The sequence below is a fragment of the Vombatus ursinus genome, unplaced genomic scaffold (assembly GCF_900497805.2).
Source record: "Vombatus ursinus unplaced genomic scaffold, bare-nosed wombat genome assembly UNPS02009205.1, whole genome shotgun sequence".
In the NCBI taxonomy this organism is placed as follows: Eukaryota; Metazoa; Chordata; class Mammalia; order Diprotodontia; family Vombatidae; genus Vombatus; species Vombatus ursinus.
In genome coordinates, this window is record NW_020948983.1 from 20,251,442 (window position 1) to 20,267,806 (window position 16,365).

General features: G+C 45.5%; 1 protein-coding gene across 4 annotated transcripts in view; it reads right to left on the reverse strand.

Moving 5' to 3' along the window:
* Nucleotides 1-16,365, reverse strand: part of PAX2 (paired box 2) — a 102,214-nt gene that overhangs the window by 34,177 nt on the left and 51,672 nt on the right. For 2 of the 4 annotated variants that reach the window (XM_027851996.1, XM_027851997.1), the window contains exon 6: nucleotides 15,448-15,516. The exons of the other annotated variants lie outside the window; for them this stretch is intronic. In XM_027851996.1, the coding sequence (XP_027707797.1) occupies nucleotides 15,448-15,516 (69 nt within the window). The remainder of the gene's footprint in view (nucleotides 1-15,447; nucleotides 15,517-16,365) is intronic. 4 annotated transcript variants of the gene reach the window in all.

Below are 16,365 nucleotides of genomic sequence, written 5' to 3' on the forward strand. Positions count from 1 at the left end.
CAAACAAGGAGAAATGAATTGATGAAGGAGGAAGGATGTTAAGAGAAAAATAGCATGTAACCTTAGAATTTATAATAGACAATGAAAAGAGTGCTGGTCACTGTGGGCCATGTATCTGGACTTTAGGGGAGTTCAGAGAAATGTCAAGGAAGATGGCTCTAGAGGAATGGGAAGTGTTCAAAGAAGAAATTTGATGATTATAATTGAGAGCCATCCCAATGAAAGTGTTAAAAGCATTAAAAGGGAAGTCATACAAAAGAACCAATGTGGCTGCACAGGGAGCTCTCTGAAGCAGTCAGATTTTTAATGGTTCTGTATAAAATATGAAAAAAAAGAAGCAGTTAAGAACTGGGAATCAACAGGGCTGGCTCTGATACTCCTGTTCTTTCCCCTTCCTACCCTGATTTACAGTTTGTTCATAGTATCATAATATTATAGAACTTAGAACTGGAAGAGATCTAAGGGGTCATTTAGTCCAACCCTTTCATTTTACAAATTAAGAAACTGAGACCCAGAGAAATTAAGTACTAGGTCACACAGCTATTGAGTAGCAGAGCTGGGATTCAGCAGAGAGAAGGTTGGGTTTTTCAAGTGGGAATTTAATAGAAAATTAAGGGGAAAGAAAATAAAATGAGAAAGCATAAAAATGGCAAGCTTACAGAGTCCTCATCCTAAGGTAATTAGAGCCTTGCCATAGATTGGATTAGCTGACCCCGCTTTCAGGGCACTTCTATTCTGATTATTTGCATCACTTCTGTTTTCAGTGGATGGGCGGCTAGGTGATACGGTGGATAGAGAAGTGGGCTTGAAATCACAGACTCTTCTTCCTGGCCACACTAGCTGTGTGACCCTGGACAAGTCACTTAAAACCCTATATGCCTCAGTTTCCTCATCTGTCAAATGGGCAGGAGAAGGAAATGGCAAACCACTCTAGTATCTTTGCCAAGAAAACCCCAAACAAGGTCATGCAGAATTGGACACAACTCAACAACAATAGCGGCAACAATTTTCAGTGGATGTTAGATCAAGCTGTTCAGCCCCTGCAGGTTCAACATGATAACATTACCAGATCAGCTGGGATCCTCAATTCCATCAAGAACCTGCTTCTAATCTTCTTTTAGGACGTGAGACCCCAGGTTATAGAATCATAGTTTAAGGGTGGGAAAGGACCCTTTCTTATTAAGTGCATACCATAGGCCAGGTACTGTGCCAGGCACTGGAGATACAAAGTCAAAGGGGAAACAGCCCTTGCCTTAAATGTGCTTATATCCTATTGGAAGGTGGAGGTGTGAACCAACATGTACCCATGTAAATACATGCAAAATATGCACAAACTAAGGACAAGGTAATTTAAGGGTTGGGGGGAAGGGAGTGGGGAGAAGGAATATAATGAGCTTCCTTCATCAGAGGGATTTTGCAGAATATGAAAAACTACTGCCTTACCTATGTCACCGTTCTAAAGATGAGGGTGGCCTGGAGAGGGGAATATGACTCACCTAAAATCACGCAGGGGGTATGTGGCAGAGCTGGAATTTTAATCTGGGTCCTACGATTATCAATCCAGCATTTTCCCCATAATATTTTGTCGTCTCTCTGGACTCAGAGATCATCCCTTCTAATCTCAGGTTTCTGTATTAACATACCTGGGCATGGGATGGTTCCTATCCCCAGATTCCTCTTCTCAGGCTATTCGGTACCAACCTTCATTGTTGTTTTGTTGATTAGTCATGTCTGACTCTTCATGACCCCTTTTGGGATTTTCTTGGCAAAGATACTGGAGTGGTTTGCCATTTCCTTCTCCAGCTCATTTAACAGATGAGGAAACTGAGGCAAATAGGGTTTTAAGTGACTTGCCCAGGGTCACACAGCTAGTAGGTATCTGAGGCCTGATTTGAAGTCACATCCTCCTGACTTCAGGCCCAGCACTCTCTCCACTGCATCCCCTAGCTGCCCCTAGCTGTGCAGACCTAGCAGGTCAATTGAACAAACAGTTATTAATCACCTACTACACCCAAAGTACTTTGCAGGGTGGGAGTAGGGGTGGTCTGGGCATATAGGGATGAAAAACAAGAGCCTCTACCCTCAAGAAACTTACAGTCTTCTAGGGAGGATATGGCATATATGCAGAGAAGCTTCATTTGGGCCAAGCATATTATAGAGACAAAGGAAACATTTAGATGAAATGTCATAGTCTCGGTGGAGAGCACAACCATCCTAGCCATGTTGATGCATTGTGATTCCAACCAAACACTTCCTCTCTCTTTCTGTTTACATATCTTCTACCTCTGTTTCTCTATCTGCAGATTAAGGGAGGGCTCTAGCTCTCAGGTCACTAGCAGAATATATATGCCTAAGGAGCCCTGGGTTCAATGATCAGGCAAGCTCAGGTTACCAGCCCGACCCATTTTCCTACATTCCCCCTAGAGAATGCTTCTCCAAAATTGCATCATTATAGGTTTACAATATCAAAATTACTTCATACATGCAGTAACAAAAAAAACTTGCTGTTCTTCACTGAACTAAGATGACAAAAAGATACCTTTTTTTTTTTAAACGTATATTTAGATCAGGGAGAAAACAAGGCTAAGCCCACTGCTTGGGAAAGATGACAGAAGACGACTGAATTACTAAGCTTCTGTGTTCTTTACCAAGATTGAGCTTCAACCTGGAAAAAGTGGAATAAATATTATAAGAAGGGAGTTGCAGTCCATGATAGATAAAGGAGATTGGAAAGAATTGAGTTGCATGTATTCAAATCTCTAGGCCCAGATGAATTATGTACAGTTGTACTAAAAGCAATGCAAATGTGACTGTGAAACTACTGTCATTTTTAAGGAATCTTGGATAAGAATGAGAGAGGCACCTCAGGACCAGAGGTGAAGAAATGTCCTGAGTTCCAGAAAGTATAGACTGATAAATTTGAGATTGATCTATAGCAAAATTCCAGGACAGATTTTCAAACATATGGCTTGTAAACATTTAGAAAAGAATACTGTGATCACTAGGAGCCAGCATGGAATCACTAACAAAAAAGAATGTTAAACTAATCTCATCCCATTTTTGACAAGATTAGACTGGGAAAGCTATAGGCAGAATGTATCTTTATTTCAGACAGTCATTCGACAAAGCCATTCATATCTTCTGGAAGAGGAGAAATGTAGACTATATCAAACTGGTGTACCTCCCTGCCACCAGATTAAAATATAATTGGAAAATGTTTACAAATACATAAAATACAATGCAATATAGATGATATTAATTTAAAGTTTTCCAAGTCAATATGCATTTCGATTAGAGTTTGACATCACTAGACTAGATGATGAGTTAAGTGGATTATTCTCCATTAGTGGATTATTCTGACCATACCCAAAGACTGTTCACTTATGGATCAGAATAAAATTAGAGGGAGATTTCTAATGGTGAAGAATAGGGCACTCTCTGTTCTTGGTCCTTGTCCTCCTCAACATTTTTATTAAGGGTATTGAAGACATGGGAGGAAATCTTATTAATTCTGAGTCAAGATTAAAAATAATTTCTATAAGCTAGAATGATGGACCAAAATTAACAAGAGGAAATTCAACATGGATAGAAGTAAAGTCCTACACTTAGGTTTGAGAAATCAACTGCATGAATAAAGGATGGGGTAAAACCTGGCTTGACAAAAATTCATGCGAAAAAATGATCTTGAGGGCTTAGTTGACCACAAGCTCAATGTGAACCAAATCTCAGCTCTGGCACAAGCTAGGAGACTTTGACCAAGTCCCTTCTCTGAGTTTGGTCTGTAAGATGAAGAGAGTTGTATTATATAGTCTCTATAAGGTCTCTTCTAGTTAAAAAATTCTATTATTCTAGTGTTCCAGTCAAGAGGTGTTTCAGTCCCACCAGAATCTATCCTGTCAGACCACATCTTCTATAGGTATTTGGTTCTAGGTACCACATTGTAGGTGCCAGACCAGGAGTCAAGAAGACTCATCTCCCTGAGTTCAAATCTGGCCTCAGACACTTACTAGCTGCATGATCCTGGGCAAGTCACTTAACCCTGTTACCTCAGTTTCCTCATCTGTAAAATGAGCTGGAGAAGTAAATGGCAAACCACTCCAGTGGCTTTGACAAGAAAACCCCAAACGGGGCCATGAAGAGTCAGACACAATGGACAACCACAATTGAAGAGGAACACTCTCTACAATGCATCCTTTGGAGAGTAACCGGGCTGGAATAGAGTGTGCCCTGAGGGAGGGATGGGTCTGACACAACTTTGTACTCCATACAGTGTCTGTGTCCAGTGGATCCTCAACAAATACTTTTGGAATGAACATATGGAGCCATGCTATATAAATGAATCTGTCTTCAAATAGGTGAAGTTCCATGCCCAAAGGGTTATAAAAATGTGCATACCCTTTGACCCAGCAATAGCACTTCTAGGGCTATATCCCAAAGAGATCACACAGACAGGAAAAGGACCCACATGTACAAAAATTTTCATAGCAGCTCTTTTTGTGGTGGCAAAGAATTGGAAGTTGAGAGGATGCCCATCAATTGGGGAATGGCTGAGCAAGTAGTGGTATATGAATGTAATGGAATACTATTGTGCTATAAGAAATGATGAACAGGCTGACTTCAGAAAAACCTGGAAAGACTTGTATGGTCTGATGCTGAGTGAAGTGAGCAGAACCAAGAGAATGCTGTACACAATAACAGCCACGTTGTGTAATGACTAACATTGATAAACTTAACCCTTCCTGGCAATACAAGGATCTAAGACATCTCCAGAGGCCTTGTGATGGAAAATGCTATCCACATCCAAACAAAGAACTATGGAAGTTGAATTGCTATTTTTTTCTCTTCTGTTGAGTTTTGTTTCCTCTTTCTGATGGTTCCTCCTATTGGTTTTAATTTTTACTTACAACATTACTAATGTGAAAATATGTTTCATATGAATGTAAATGTATAGCCTATATCAGATGGTGTGCTGTCTTGGGGAGGGTGGTGGGGAGGAAGGGGGAGAAAAATTTTAAACTCAAAAGCATATGGAAGTGATTATTGATAAATCAAAATAAATTAATAAAAAAACAAACAAACAGGTGAAGTTCCATCACATGGAAGAGGGATTAGGCAACCACTTGGGTCTGAACCCTTGGCATCTTTGACTCTTTCTTCTCCTTTGCCCCTCCCCTGCCCCATCTAATCAGTTGCCAAATTCTTTTGATTCTGTCTCTTTCTCGTCTATTGAATTGGTCTCCACTTTTCCATTCCCACTGCCATCAGTTTAAGCCCTCATTCTCTCTCACCTGGACTATTAAAACAGCTTCCTAATTGTCCTTCCTGCCTCCAGTCTCTCCCTAACTCCAAATCATCCTACATAGGCTGGCAGATTAATCTTCCTTATGCCCCTTCCTGATGTCACTCCACACCTCAAAAACCTTCAGTGGCTCCCCAGAGCCTACCAAAAGAAATGAAATGCCTGTCGCATTAAATAGAAAGTCCAAATTCCTTAGCCTGGCATCCAAGGCCCTCTACAGACTGGTTTCAGCCTATTTTTACAACCTTACTCTCCTTCATGAACTTTATAGTCTCATCAGACTCGACCACTTAACATTCCTTGATCTCATCCCTGCCCTCTCTTATCTCTGTGCCTTTGTTCAGGAAATCCTTATCACTCACAGACTCTCATCTCTGCCTGTTGAAATCCGTTTCTTATTTATAGGTCCAGCTCAGAAGCCACCTCCTTGATGAAGCCTCCCTTGATTCTCCCAGGTAGAAGGGACCTCTCCACCTTCAGATATCTCCTAACACCCTATTTGGAACTCTCCATTTCATTGATCACATTTTAATTCCTATCATAACTATTTGTGTATGTGCCTTACCTCCCCTACTATTAGAGACAGACGGTAGAGCATAAAGAACATTGTGCTTGGAGTCACAATGAAGTTTGAATTCCAGAGCTTCACTTGCTGAACCTCGGTTTCCTGTTCTGTAAAATGAAGACAATAGTGTTTCTAGGGCATTATGACTTAGTTCGTCTTCATTTTCCTACTGCCTAGCACCATGTCTTGAGTGACCTTGTCCAATGTAACTTCCAGGGGAAGAACTGGAATTTTGGGGTAGAAATTACAGAGAGTCTATATCAGCAAAAACTCTAACAATTATAGCTGTCCTAAAAAGGGTATAATAGGTAGTGAGTTCCCTGTCCCAAGGACACTCATCAAGCAGAAGCTGGATGCCAGAATAACAGGAAATCCCTGTTATTGAGAGGGAGCTTGGATGAGATGACTTTGATTCTCCCTTGGAACCTTTAGCATCTCAGATTTCATTCCCATGCAACATACCCCTTCTTGCTGTCCCCCTGCCCATGCCAGGCTCACTTCCATTTTCTTGCTGTTGCTCACACACTCTTCCCTTCTCCTGGAGTGTCTCTTCCTTCTTTCTAACTTTCACGTCCAGCTGGAGCTTTGCCTCTTCAATGAAGCCTTTCTCCATTCCTCTAACCCAGTCGGCCCTCCACCTCCTCAGAGAGCCTATTATTCTTGCACAACGGTTTGTCATTTAATTGTTCTCTGTTTCGTGTGTCACATCTCTGTGACCAGACCATGGACTCACTGAGGCTAGAAACCATATAGCACAGCTACGCATCTCTTGTTCCTTTACAGGGCTGGCCTCTAGGAGGCCTTTGCAGGCTGATGATAGGAATATAGATGGCTCTTTCATACACAGAGACAAAGTTGAACAAAGATTACAAGAGGGTTTTCATGGTATCCTATCTGTTTTTCCCTGTCAAAAGCCAGAGACTTCCAAGTATTTGAGGTGATTTAAGGGCATCTTTGTTTGACAACAGGGGGATGATTCCTCGGGGTCCTTTCCTTTGGGAATTCTATGCATGCATGCAGCTAGTTGTACTCATGTGTGTGGGCTTGCCTGTACCCCAACTCTGTGGAATACAGAAGAGATCCAGACCTCTAAGGTCATGTTGCTTACTTGGCTTCTTCCCGCAGTCTGAGATGGAGCAAGTGGGCAAAGGCATCCCCAGGCTATGTGTGGGGTACAGAATAGAAAGTAGGTATGGACATTTCCCAGGAAAAAAGACTAGAGGCTGATTTGTATGTACCAATGGTCAATAAGTCATGTAATTATGTGAGAATGGGGGTAGGAAGAGAAGGAGATGGGAGTGCCTAGGTGTGGGGAAGGAGAAGGGACTCAGGTATGGGGAGGAGAGGTATGGGGGTCAAGGAGCCTGAAGATGGTGGAGAAGGAGGAAAATACACAGATGAGGGGGGAAAGTGCTCTGAGTATGGTAATAGAATCCACCTGGCTGCATCACTTTCTCTCCCCAAGTACAGTGGTGAGTCCTGCTACTGCCATGCAGACAGAAGCTGGGTCTAACTGCCTATTTGGTGCAAAGGGAATGAAGACTGGTCCTCTTTCCCTTAACAGGGAAGGAGACGGGGAGACCTCATGGGCCCCAGGTCCTCTCTCTCTTTCCTCCTCAGGCCCCTGTCGGGTAGTGGCCCTCTCTTTTCCAGTATGGACACCAGTAGAATAGGAGCTAGAGATGAGATCAGTTAGAAACCCCTCCTGAGCCCGGAAGGAAGGGAGCTTTGTTAGCTCAAAGGACATAAGCAAGGCGAAAAATTACATACCATGCCGCCCTAAGTATGCTTGTTTAGAGAAACTGCTTGCATTTATGAAGTCTTTGGTGCGGAAAGCAGGGTTGCAAATGACTGCATCAGAGCGACAGTAAAGGCCATTAATTTCCTGTTATGTTTTCCTGTGTTGGGGGCTTTATTAATTTAATTTTACACTGTCGAACAACAGCGAGAGCTGACACTGCCACACTGCCAGGGCTGGGGTTTTCTTTCCTTTTGTGTGTGTAGCAAGGCTTTGCTTGACATGCAAATCAGCACCATTACCCGAACCAATAAAGATGTGGGAAGAGAAGGGGAAAGGGAGGGGGGGAGGAGGGAGAGGGAGGGGGAGGAGGAGGGAGATGAAGAGGGGAGGAGGGAGATGAAGAGGGGAGGAGGGAGAGGTAGGAGGAAGGAGAGGAAGGAAGGAGAGAGAAGGAAGAGGTAGGGGAAGGAAAGGGGGGATAAAAGAGAAGGGAGGGGTGGGAAAAGAGGGAAAGGAAAGCCATGCCCAGTCCATCCTTATCCTCTCTATGCCCATCTATGCCTGGCTATCCAGACTCCATCTTGTGAAATCAGCATTTTCTCCTTTAGCATTCATCTTGGCCTTTTAACTTTTCCCTTTCTATGGATTGGATCTGGCCTTCTAGTCTTTCTTGGATTTTGCCCTTCCTCCTAGAGTTCCTGGGCTCGGTGACCAAATCTCAATCCAGAACCCTGTTTTTGCAGGGACCACTGGGGTCTCTACCACCTTGTTGGGGTGGGGGTGGTGTAATGGACAATGGGATAACGGAATAGAAGGAATGGTATCCTCAAAGCACTCAATGATGATGACAAAGATGATAGCTAATGTTTATATTGGGCTTGAAGGTTTGCAAAATTATTTTCTTACACAATCTCATTTAAGTCTTATAACAATCCTAGGAAGTAGTTCGTGGGAGTGTTATTATCCCCATTTGACAGAGCAAGAAGCCACAGTCTCAAGGAGATCATATGACTTACCCAAGGTCACCCAGTCAGTAAGTGGCAGGTGAGATACGAACCCGGGTCTTCAGACTCTTAAGTCCAATGGTCTCCCCACAAGTGGCCTTCACACTCAAGCCATAGCAAAAGTCCTCTGCCAAGAGACCAATCTTCCCCGTAGATTTCCCCGCTTTATATGCAAACTGTTGTTTTGATACAAAGTCCTACTCCATCTTTACAGCATCCATGTATGTGTATATATACATGTACACTTACATGTGTGTACTCACACATGTATTCTATGAAAGAAGAATCTTAAGAGTCAGAGATACTTGAAACTCATCCAAGACTTTCCTGGGAAACCCCTTGTACCACTTTTCACACAACTCCACTTGAGTTCTATCCCAGGATAAATGTTTTTGTCCAACAATTACCTCCTAAGAGGTAATAACATGGCATAGGGATAGAGAGCTAACCTTGAAACCAGAAGACCCAAATTCAAGTCCCACCTCGGACATATCCTGGCTGTGTGACTCTAGGCAAGTCACTTCACTTTCAGTGCTCTAAGATTCCTTAAGATGATAAAGCTGTAGAGAAGGTGCCAACCTGCCTTGGTAGAGGGCATTTTCTCACCCGGGCATTCTTATATTAGTGAAATCACAGGACCAGTCTCTATTCCTCTGCACCTCCTAAGAGACCACATTTACTGATCTTCCAACCTGCTACCTTCTCCTGCCTGAGTGGCCGGAGCAAAGAGGATCCCCATCACCTGAAGACAAAGCAGCTTCCTGGGAAGAAGCCCATCACCACATGGACTCGGTGCCCCAGCTGGCCTACACAGACTTCTGCAGGCCGTCTACACTGATCTCACTGAAGCTGTTCATACAACTAGACCACCAGGATCTACAAGGCCTGTCTGCATGGGTCAGTCAAGGTCAGTATGAATCAGCTTAACACATTGCCCATTCAGAAAGGAAGCAAAGAGGGATTGGGGCTCCTGGAGTCAACCTTGCTAAACCCACTATCTCAACACCCCTGCTGGTCTCCCTTGCTTGCCAGGATCTGCAGACTTGCACGTGAGCCAGTGTATGTGTGTGTGTGTGTGTGTGTGTGTGTGTGTGTGTGTGTGCATTTCTCCCTCCCTCCCTGGCTGACTGGCTGGCTTGCTGGCTTACATGCCCACACTTTCTGCTTCAGGAGCTCTTTGGCAGGCACCGAGAGGCCTGTTGGATGAGATCCAGTGCTCCCTGAGAGAAGCATAAACTTCATAAACTGCATTGACTTTAATGCAGGTTCCTGGGGCTGCCATCCCTCAAGCTTGCCAGCCCTCCCCTCGTCCTCTGTCTCCCTCACATTTTCTCCCTCCTTGCCCTTCCAAGAGCCTGTCCTTCTCCCCCAAAGCTCCCATTCCCTTTTCACACACACAGGCACGCTCGCAGCACAGTCCAGCCAGCTCCGGAGAGGAGAAGGCCTGCAGCTGGAGCTCCCTGCCCTTCCCAACGAAGAGAGGAAATCGGTGCTAGACCCCAACCTCGGTCCTGAGAGAGGATGCACCGCAGCCTCTACCCCAGGGAGCTGCAAGGAGACCCTCAGAAGGCCTCTGCCCACTGCCAGAGAACAACAATGGGTGCTTTGAGGGGGGCAGCTCCCTGGGTGAGGAGTTGCTGACATTCAAGGGGCGGCTTGAGAGGAGCTGCAGAGACTGCCAAATGAGGAGGCACCTGGAGGCCTGGGGCTGTGTGCCTGTGAGAAGGGAGGGGACGAAGTGGAGCAGAGAGGGAAGCCGGCTGGGGAGAGGCCCCCACACAGGTTGGGGTTTCTGAGGCCTCCCTTGTCTACTGCTGTCAAGGTCAGCAGGTTCGGGTTCACCGAAGGGTCAGGATGGTTTGAATTACTGTCTCCACAGCAGCTCTGTGCTTGCGATCCATCTCCCAGTCGTGGAGCTGGGCCCTTCCCTCCCCTCCCCTCCCCTCCCCTCTCGTCAGCATCCCCAGCCTGGCCAGAATGGGGGAGCTCCCCAAACCTGCGGACCCAAGAGCCATGAAAGGGCTCCACCTCCAGGGCCCTCTCCCTGCAGGAGATGCCCGGGCTACGAAAGGAACGCTAGGGACCGTGGCGCGACTCTCCAAGTGGGGACGATTCCCTCTCTTTCTCCTGTCTACCTTCTCCCTAAATCCCCGGTATGGTTAAAGGGCGTTCCTGCCAGCCAACCTGCCCACTTGCCTGCCCTCCCCCTGACCCTGGCCCACTGGTCTGAGGATGAGGAGTTAGACAAAGAGGAGACGGACGTCTCCTCTCCCGGGCAGCGCAGCAATGCCTAGGGGACGGCCTTGGCTCCCTGGGCTCCTCCCTCCTCCAGTCCAGAAAGGGCAGAGCTGAGGCAGCACATTTCTAGATCCGTGCCCTTGCGGGGTGGGGGAAGGGGATCAGATGCCTATCTGCAAGGCTGGAAGGAAACTGCTAGGTAAGGGGAGCCAGGACTAGATGTGAGTGTGCAAGACAGTGTGTCAGATGGGAAGGGCAGCCTCTGCCTGGGCTGAGCACTCCCTTCTCACAGCACACTGAGGCTCACGGTAGGTCGGAGTATATGTGATCTTGGAGGCTGGCCTTGTCATGCAAATGGCATGCCTATCAGTCCTGGGGGTTTTCCCCATTTTTTGTTCTTTGTTCCAGATCTCAAAATGCTCCTTTCTCAATTCAGTCTCACTCTTTTCTCTATCCTTTTCACACAGACCAGGTGGGGTGTAGAGGTGGGTAGTACTTTGGTCAAGGTCTCTGAAAGAGGAAGGCTTGCCTTCCAGCATACATGTACATGTATCAAGGCATAGCCCTGTGTTGTCATATATGTACAGGTAATGGAGGGAAGGAAGGAAGGAAGGAAGGAAGGAAGGAAGGAAGGAAGGAAGGAAGGGAGGGAGGAAGGAAAGAAGGAAAGAAGGGAGGAAGGAAAGAAGGAAGGAAGGAAACAAGCATTTCTTAAGCACCTACTGTGTTGCAGATACTGTGCTAAATGCTTTACAAATATTACTTCATTTAATCCTCACAACAACTCTGAGACATAAATGCTGTTATTATCTCCATTTTACAATTTAAGAAACTAAGGCAAACAGAGGTTAAGTGACCTTCCGAGGGTCACACAGCTAGTAAAAGTATGAGGCTAGATTTGAACTCAGATCTTCCTGATTCCAGGCCCAGTGCTCTATCCGCTATACCACTGTCTCCAGATAAATTGATTTGCATGTGTGTACTGTACCCACAGTAGACCCTCAATCAATATCATTTGTTAGGCCGATAAAGTGAAAGCACACATTCATATCAACTTAGGCATATGTGTGTATATATAGCAAAGTATAGTGAAAAGAACACCAGGTATTTAGTTAGAAGACTCTGAGTTGGAATTCCAGCTTTTGCTACTTACTACTTGTATGACCTTGGGTAAGTCATTTCCCTGTCTCTGGGCATCAGTTTCTTCAACTGTAAGATGAGAGGATTAATAAAGTGATAGTATTAGAGCTAGAAGAGACGTAAAACATCATCTAGCCCAACTTTCTAATTTTACCGATTAAGAAATTGAGGCACAGTGATGTTGAAAAATATACAGTAGAAGAGCTGGGATTCAAACCCAGGTCTTCTGACTCCAAATTCAGCACTCTTTCCACAATGCCACTATGATCCTATTATGGTTAATGTTCAACAATGGGCTAATGTCAAACATTCCCCAAAGAGACCAACCAATCTGCAATATGTAATATAAGTTAAAACAAGGACAATTCTCCATACTACCTCCCTTGAGTATGAGTAGCTTAATGTGCCACATCACACAGGAAATATAGAATTAGGACATTAAAGCTGGGTTCATACCTTGAGGTAGTATGGATAGAATGCTGGACTTGGAAGTTAGGTAGACCTGGATTCAAATCCTGCCCCAACACTTACTAGCTGTGTAAGTCACTTCCCTTCTTTCTTTGGGCCTCAGTTTCCTCATCTGTAAAATGAAGGTATTAGATTAGATAGTCTCCAAGCTCCCTCCAATGCGTCCATGTTAATCTAGTTTCTGGATTGTCTTCTGGCAATGCTCTGTAGTATGGTCAGTTAGAGAGGGTGTCACTCTGCTAGTGACGAACAGAACTTTCTCTTACAGACGATGAGAACAATATATCCCCTCTACTTTCATGCTCCAGATGTGGCTTATATTGCTTTGTGCCAGATACACAAAAGTAAATCCTTACAGTGCCTATGAATAATTGGGAGGAGGCTCCATGCGAAGGGAAGGTTTTCAGGTCCTGGAATGCAAAGGGCACCAGGTCCTTAGCTTTTCTTCCCTGCAGAGGTCAGAGAATGCCTCTCCCAGGGCAGGCCTGCACTTCTCTTGAGGTTTGCTGGAAAAGGGAATCAGATCTGGACATGCGGGCATAGAAAGACTGGACAGTAGACATCCTGACTTTAATCAATCTTGCATATTGACTGGTTAGCTTGTCTTATTTATCCAATGTAGTACTTTATATATAATGCCCAGGCCATTGGCATCCTGGGACTTCTCTACGTTTGTTCCCAAGGGAACTGACTCAGAAGGCAATGTGCTATCTCCCTTGCATGGTATAGTGGAGAAAGAGCTGGAATTGAAGACCTGAGCTGGAACCCAGCCTCTGCTAATTACTAACTCTGACCTGGAGCAAATTATTTCACCTCTCTAGGCATCAGTTTTCTTTATCTGTAAAATGAGCAAACAGGACTCAGTGATTTCCAAAGTGCCTTCCAGCTTGAAATCCTGAGATCTTATGAGTTCAGCAGGACTATCCATGCAGAGAAAGACTCCGAGAAGCGTCTGAATTCTCTGCACTTGTATATGGGGGGCTACTATGGAAGCCCATGGGCTAAACAATGCTGTCTGTGGGGGGCAGTGTGTCTGTGTGACTCCAGATCACCCACATAGGTTGATATTTTAAATGCAATCTAACATCGAAGTGATTATAGGACTCATCCTGTTCTCCAGAAGACTGTCTACCCTAAAAACACACGCTTCTTATCCTAACCTAGTCATGTACACTGACATTCACTTGGAGCCAGGTGGTCCCAGGTTCCTGACCTCACCACTCCTGCCAATCCTTTCATCCTCCTTCATGCCCAACAAGCAATTGTGCCCTCCCTCCACCAAGGGAAGAGGCTTCATGGCGACTTCTACCCACAGTCCCCAAAGTAGATTTCCCCCAGCAGTCCAACTTCAAGATGGCAGGCTGTTGTTCTTGGTTCTAGCATCCAAGAGAGTTTCGCTTGGGACCTTTTCACATTCCCCCTAGGTAAGGGAAGCATCCCCCTTTTCTGCTGACTTCTCCCTCCTCCAGAGCCATCCCTCTCCCTCCACCAGCAAGAGAGGAGAAGTGTGTGTTTGTGGGGGCAGGTCAATAACCAGGACTGAACTGGCTTCCTTTAATGAGCTGCATGGAGTCTACTCCAATCACAAAGTCAGCCTACAAAAGGAGGTGTGAGCGGGTGGCCAGCAGCCGAGCAAGAGCCTAGCGGAGCCTCTCAGGTAATTGGTTTATCTATCTGGAAGCAGGGGGAGCAATCTCAGCACAGACAGACTAGCAGTAAAGTCTCTTCCTTAAGGCTATTTCCTTTGTCTTTTCAATTGCTTGCACATCCATGTGGGAGAGAGACAGAGAGAGAGGGAGAGAGAGAGGGAGAGAGAGAGAGTGTTAAAGAGAGAGAGGGAGAAATGTTAATTTGTGAATTAATGGCTTTTCTCAGCGGAATTGTAAATTCAAATGTCACCTCACACGGTGACACCACCACCACCACGCTGCCGGTCTGCTGAAGAAGCAATGATAAGATCCCCCACCTCCCTCAGCGCCCCTCCCTCCCCAAAGATAGCTGTGGAGTGGAACATGCTACTTTTAATTTGCAATAACAACACAACAGAGGTATGCAGTAATGACTGCCTTTTCCCAACCCTCCTCCCAGCTTCCCAGCTCCCCCCACCCCCAGGTCAGTTGGCTCTCCCATTTTCTTCCCGCCCCCCACTCCCCCCACCTCTGCTGTTCCCAAACATAGCCTTTAGTTTAGGCCAGAACACTCAGCTAAGGTGTCCCCCACCCCAGCTCCAGCAGGGCCTGATCACATTTGGGGTGAGAGGAAGCTCTTTGGAACTGAAGATGCTGCAACCCTCTCTTCTCCTTCAATAATCAGGGAATTAATGACCCTGAAGTTAAAGTGAGGCTGATAGTCAGGCCCTGCCCAGCTTTGGGGAAAAGGCTTCATTGTTTTCAAGCAGGAGGCGGGCAGCAGTGAGGGAGATTCATGGATGGAGATTGAATATGCAATTTTCTTTCACCTTGCCAAGAGCTGCCCCTGGGCTGTGCCTGGCCTAAATTTTTCCTTTTACCATCTCTGCCTTATCCGGCCCTCCCACCTCCCTTCCATTCTTTCCAGAAAATTACCTTCAAAATTGATTTCCACTTTTACAAACAAATATAATGGGAACACGGGAAAAAACTTGGGCCGTGATGAATTAGAGCTGTCAGGGGCTTCCAAGTCTCCTTTGCTTTTGTTTTACGGCCCGATCTGCTCTTTGTTTTTCCAAAGGCTGGCAGAAGTGCCCCCACCACCACCTTCACTGGCAGACCTGATAGTGGGCAGCACCCCATTCTCTTCGACTAGCCCACTATAGCGCTTCAAGATCCCCCATCCTCTACCCAGCTCACCAGTGACGACCCCTGTGCTCTAGACCCTGCAAAGTTCCTTGCTTGTCTAGGGAGGCCTGGTTCTCCTCCTCCCTGACTCCCTGGATGCCTAAGCATAAGATAGTCTCTTAACTGCCCAAAGGATTCCCCCAAACCCCAAGACCATGTTGTCCCAACCCCCATACCTCTTAAAGTCCAAACCAGATGCAAACCTCCACCTCCTCTAATGTGGGCAGGATCAGTGTACACTTTGACTAGAGCAAATGAGAGACAGACAGACAGACAGACACTGAGAGATCCTGAAAGGCAGTCAGGCAGGCAGGCAGGCAGGCAGGCAGGCAGGCAGGCAGACAGACAGATACCTCCCATAAGATAGACTGAGATCCAGAAAGAGTAAACTCTATTTGAAAGGACTGAATGAGGCTTGAATTTTGGAAAGAAAAAGGGGAGACAGGGAACCCCAATGTTGGTTTCCACAATTCTGTCCCATGAAGCTAGACCTGGATGGAGGCTCCAGAAGAACCTATGAGTTAAAGCAAAATGCTTTGCACATAGTAAATGCTTAATAAATGCTTATTCATTCATTTATTCATTCAATCTCAGAACACACTCATGCCCCATGATAAGTCTTCAGCAAATCCATACCCCTATATCCAGGACAAAGTCCTCTCCTGCTCCTCTATTTCCCCTACTAAACTCCTACATGCTTTGAAAATATCCTGTCTCATTGGCTAGGACCCTGGTTGACTTGGTCACTGCAGCTGGCCTTGCCAGGGCTCACAAATTAAGATACAGGCTTGTGTCTAGGGCCTCCTTTGAGACCCAGCTTTCCTGCCTCCTCATAGGTAATATATTTTGATCAGTTTCTTCAGCATTCTGGCCCCTGGTCCTGCATCTTCCTCTCACAACTATTGCCACTATGCTGATACCTTTTTGTCCTAATCTGATCCTCTCTTTCCCCCTACTAGACAGATTGAGATTTGAGCAAGGATATTTACTTATAGGGACAAGAGTGAATTAGTAGATAATATAGAGGGTACAAGAAGTGATCATGAAAAAGAAATAGCTGGATGCTTCTAATAACTCCGTAGTAATTATAAGCT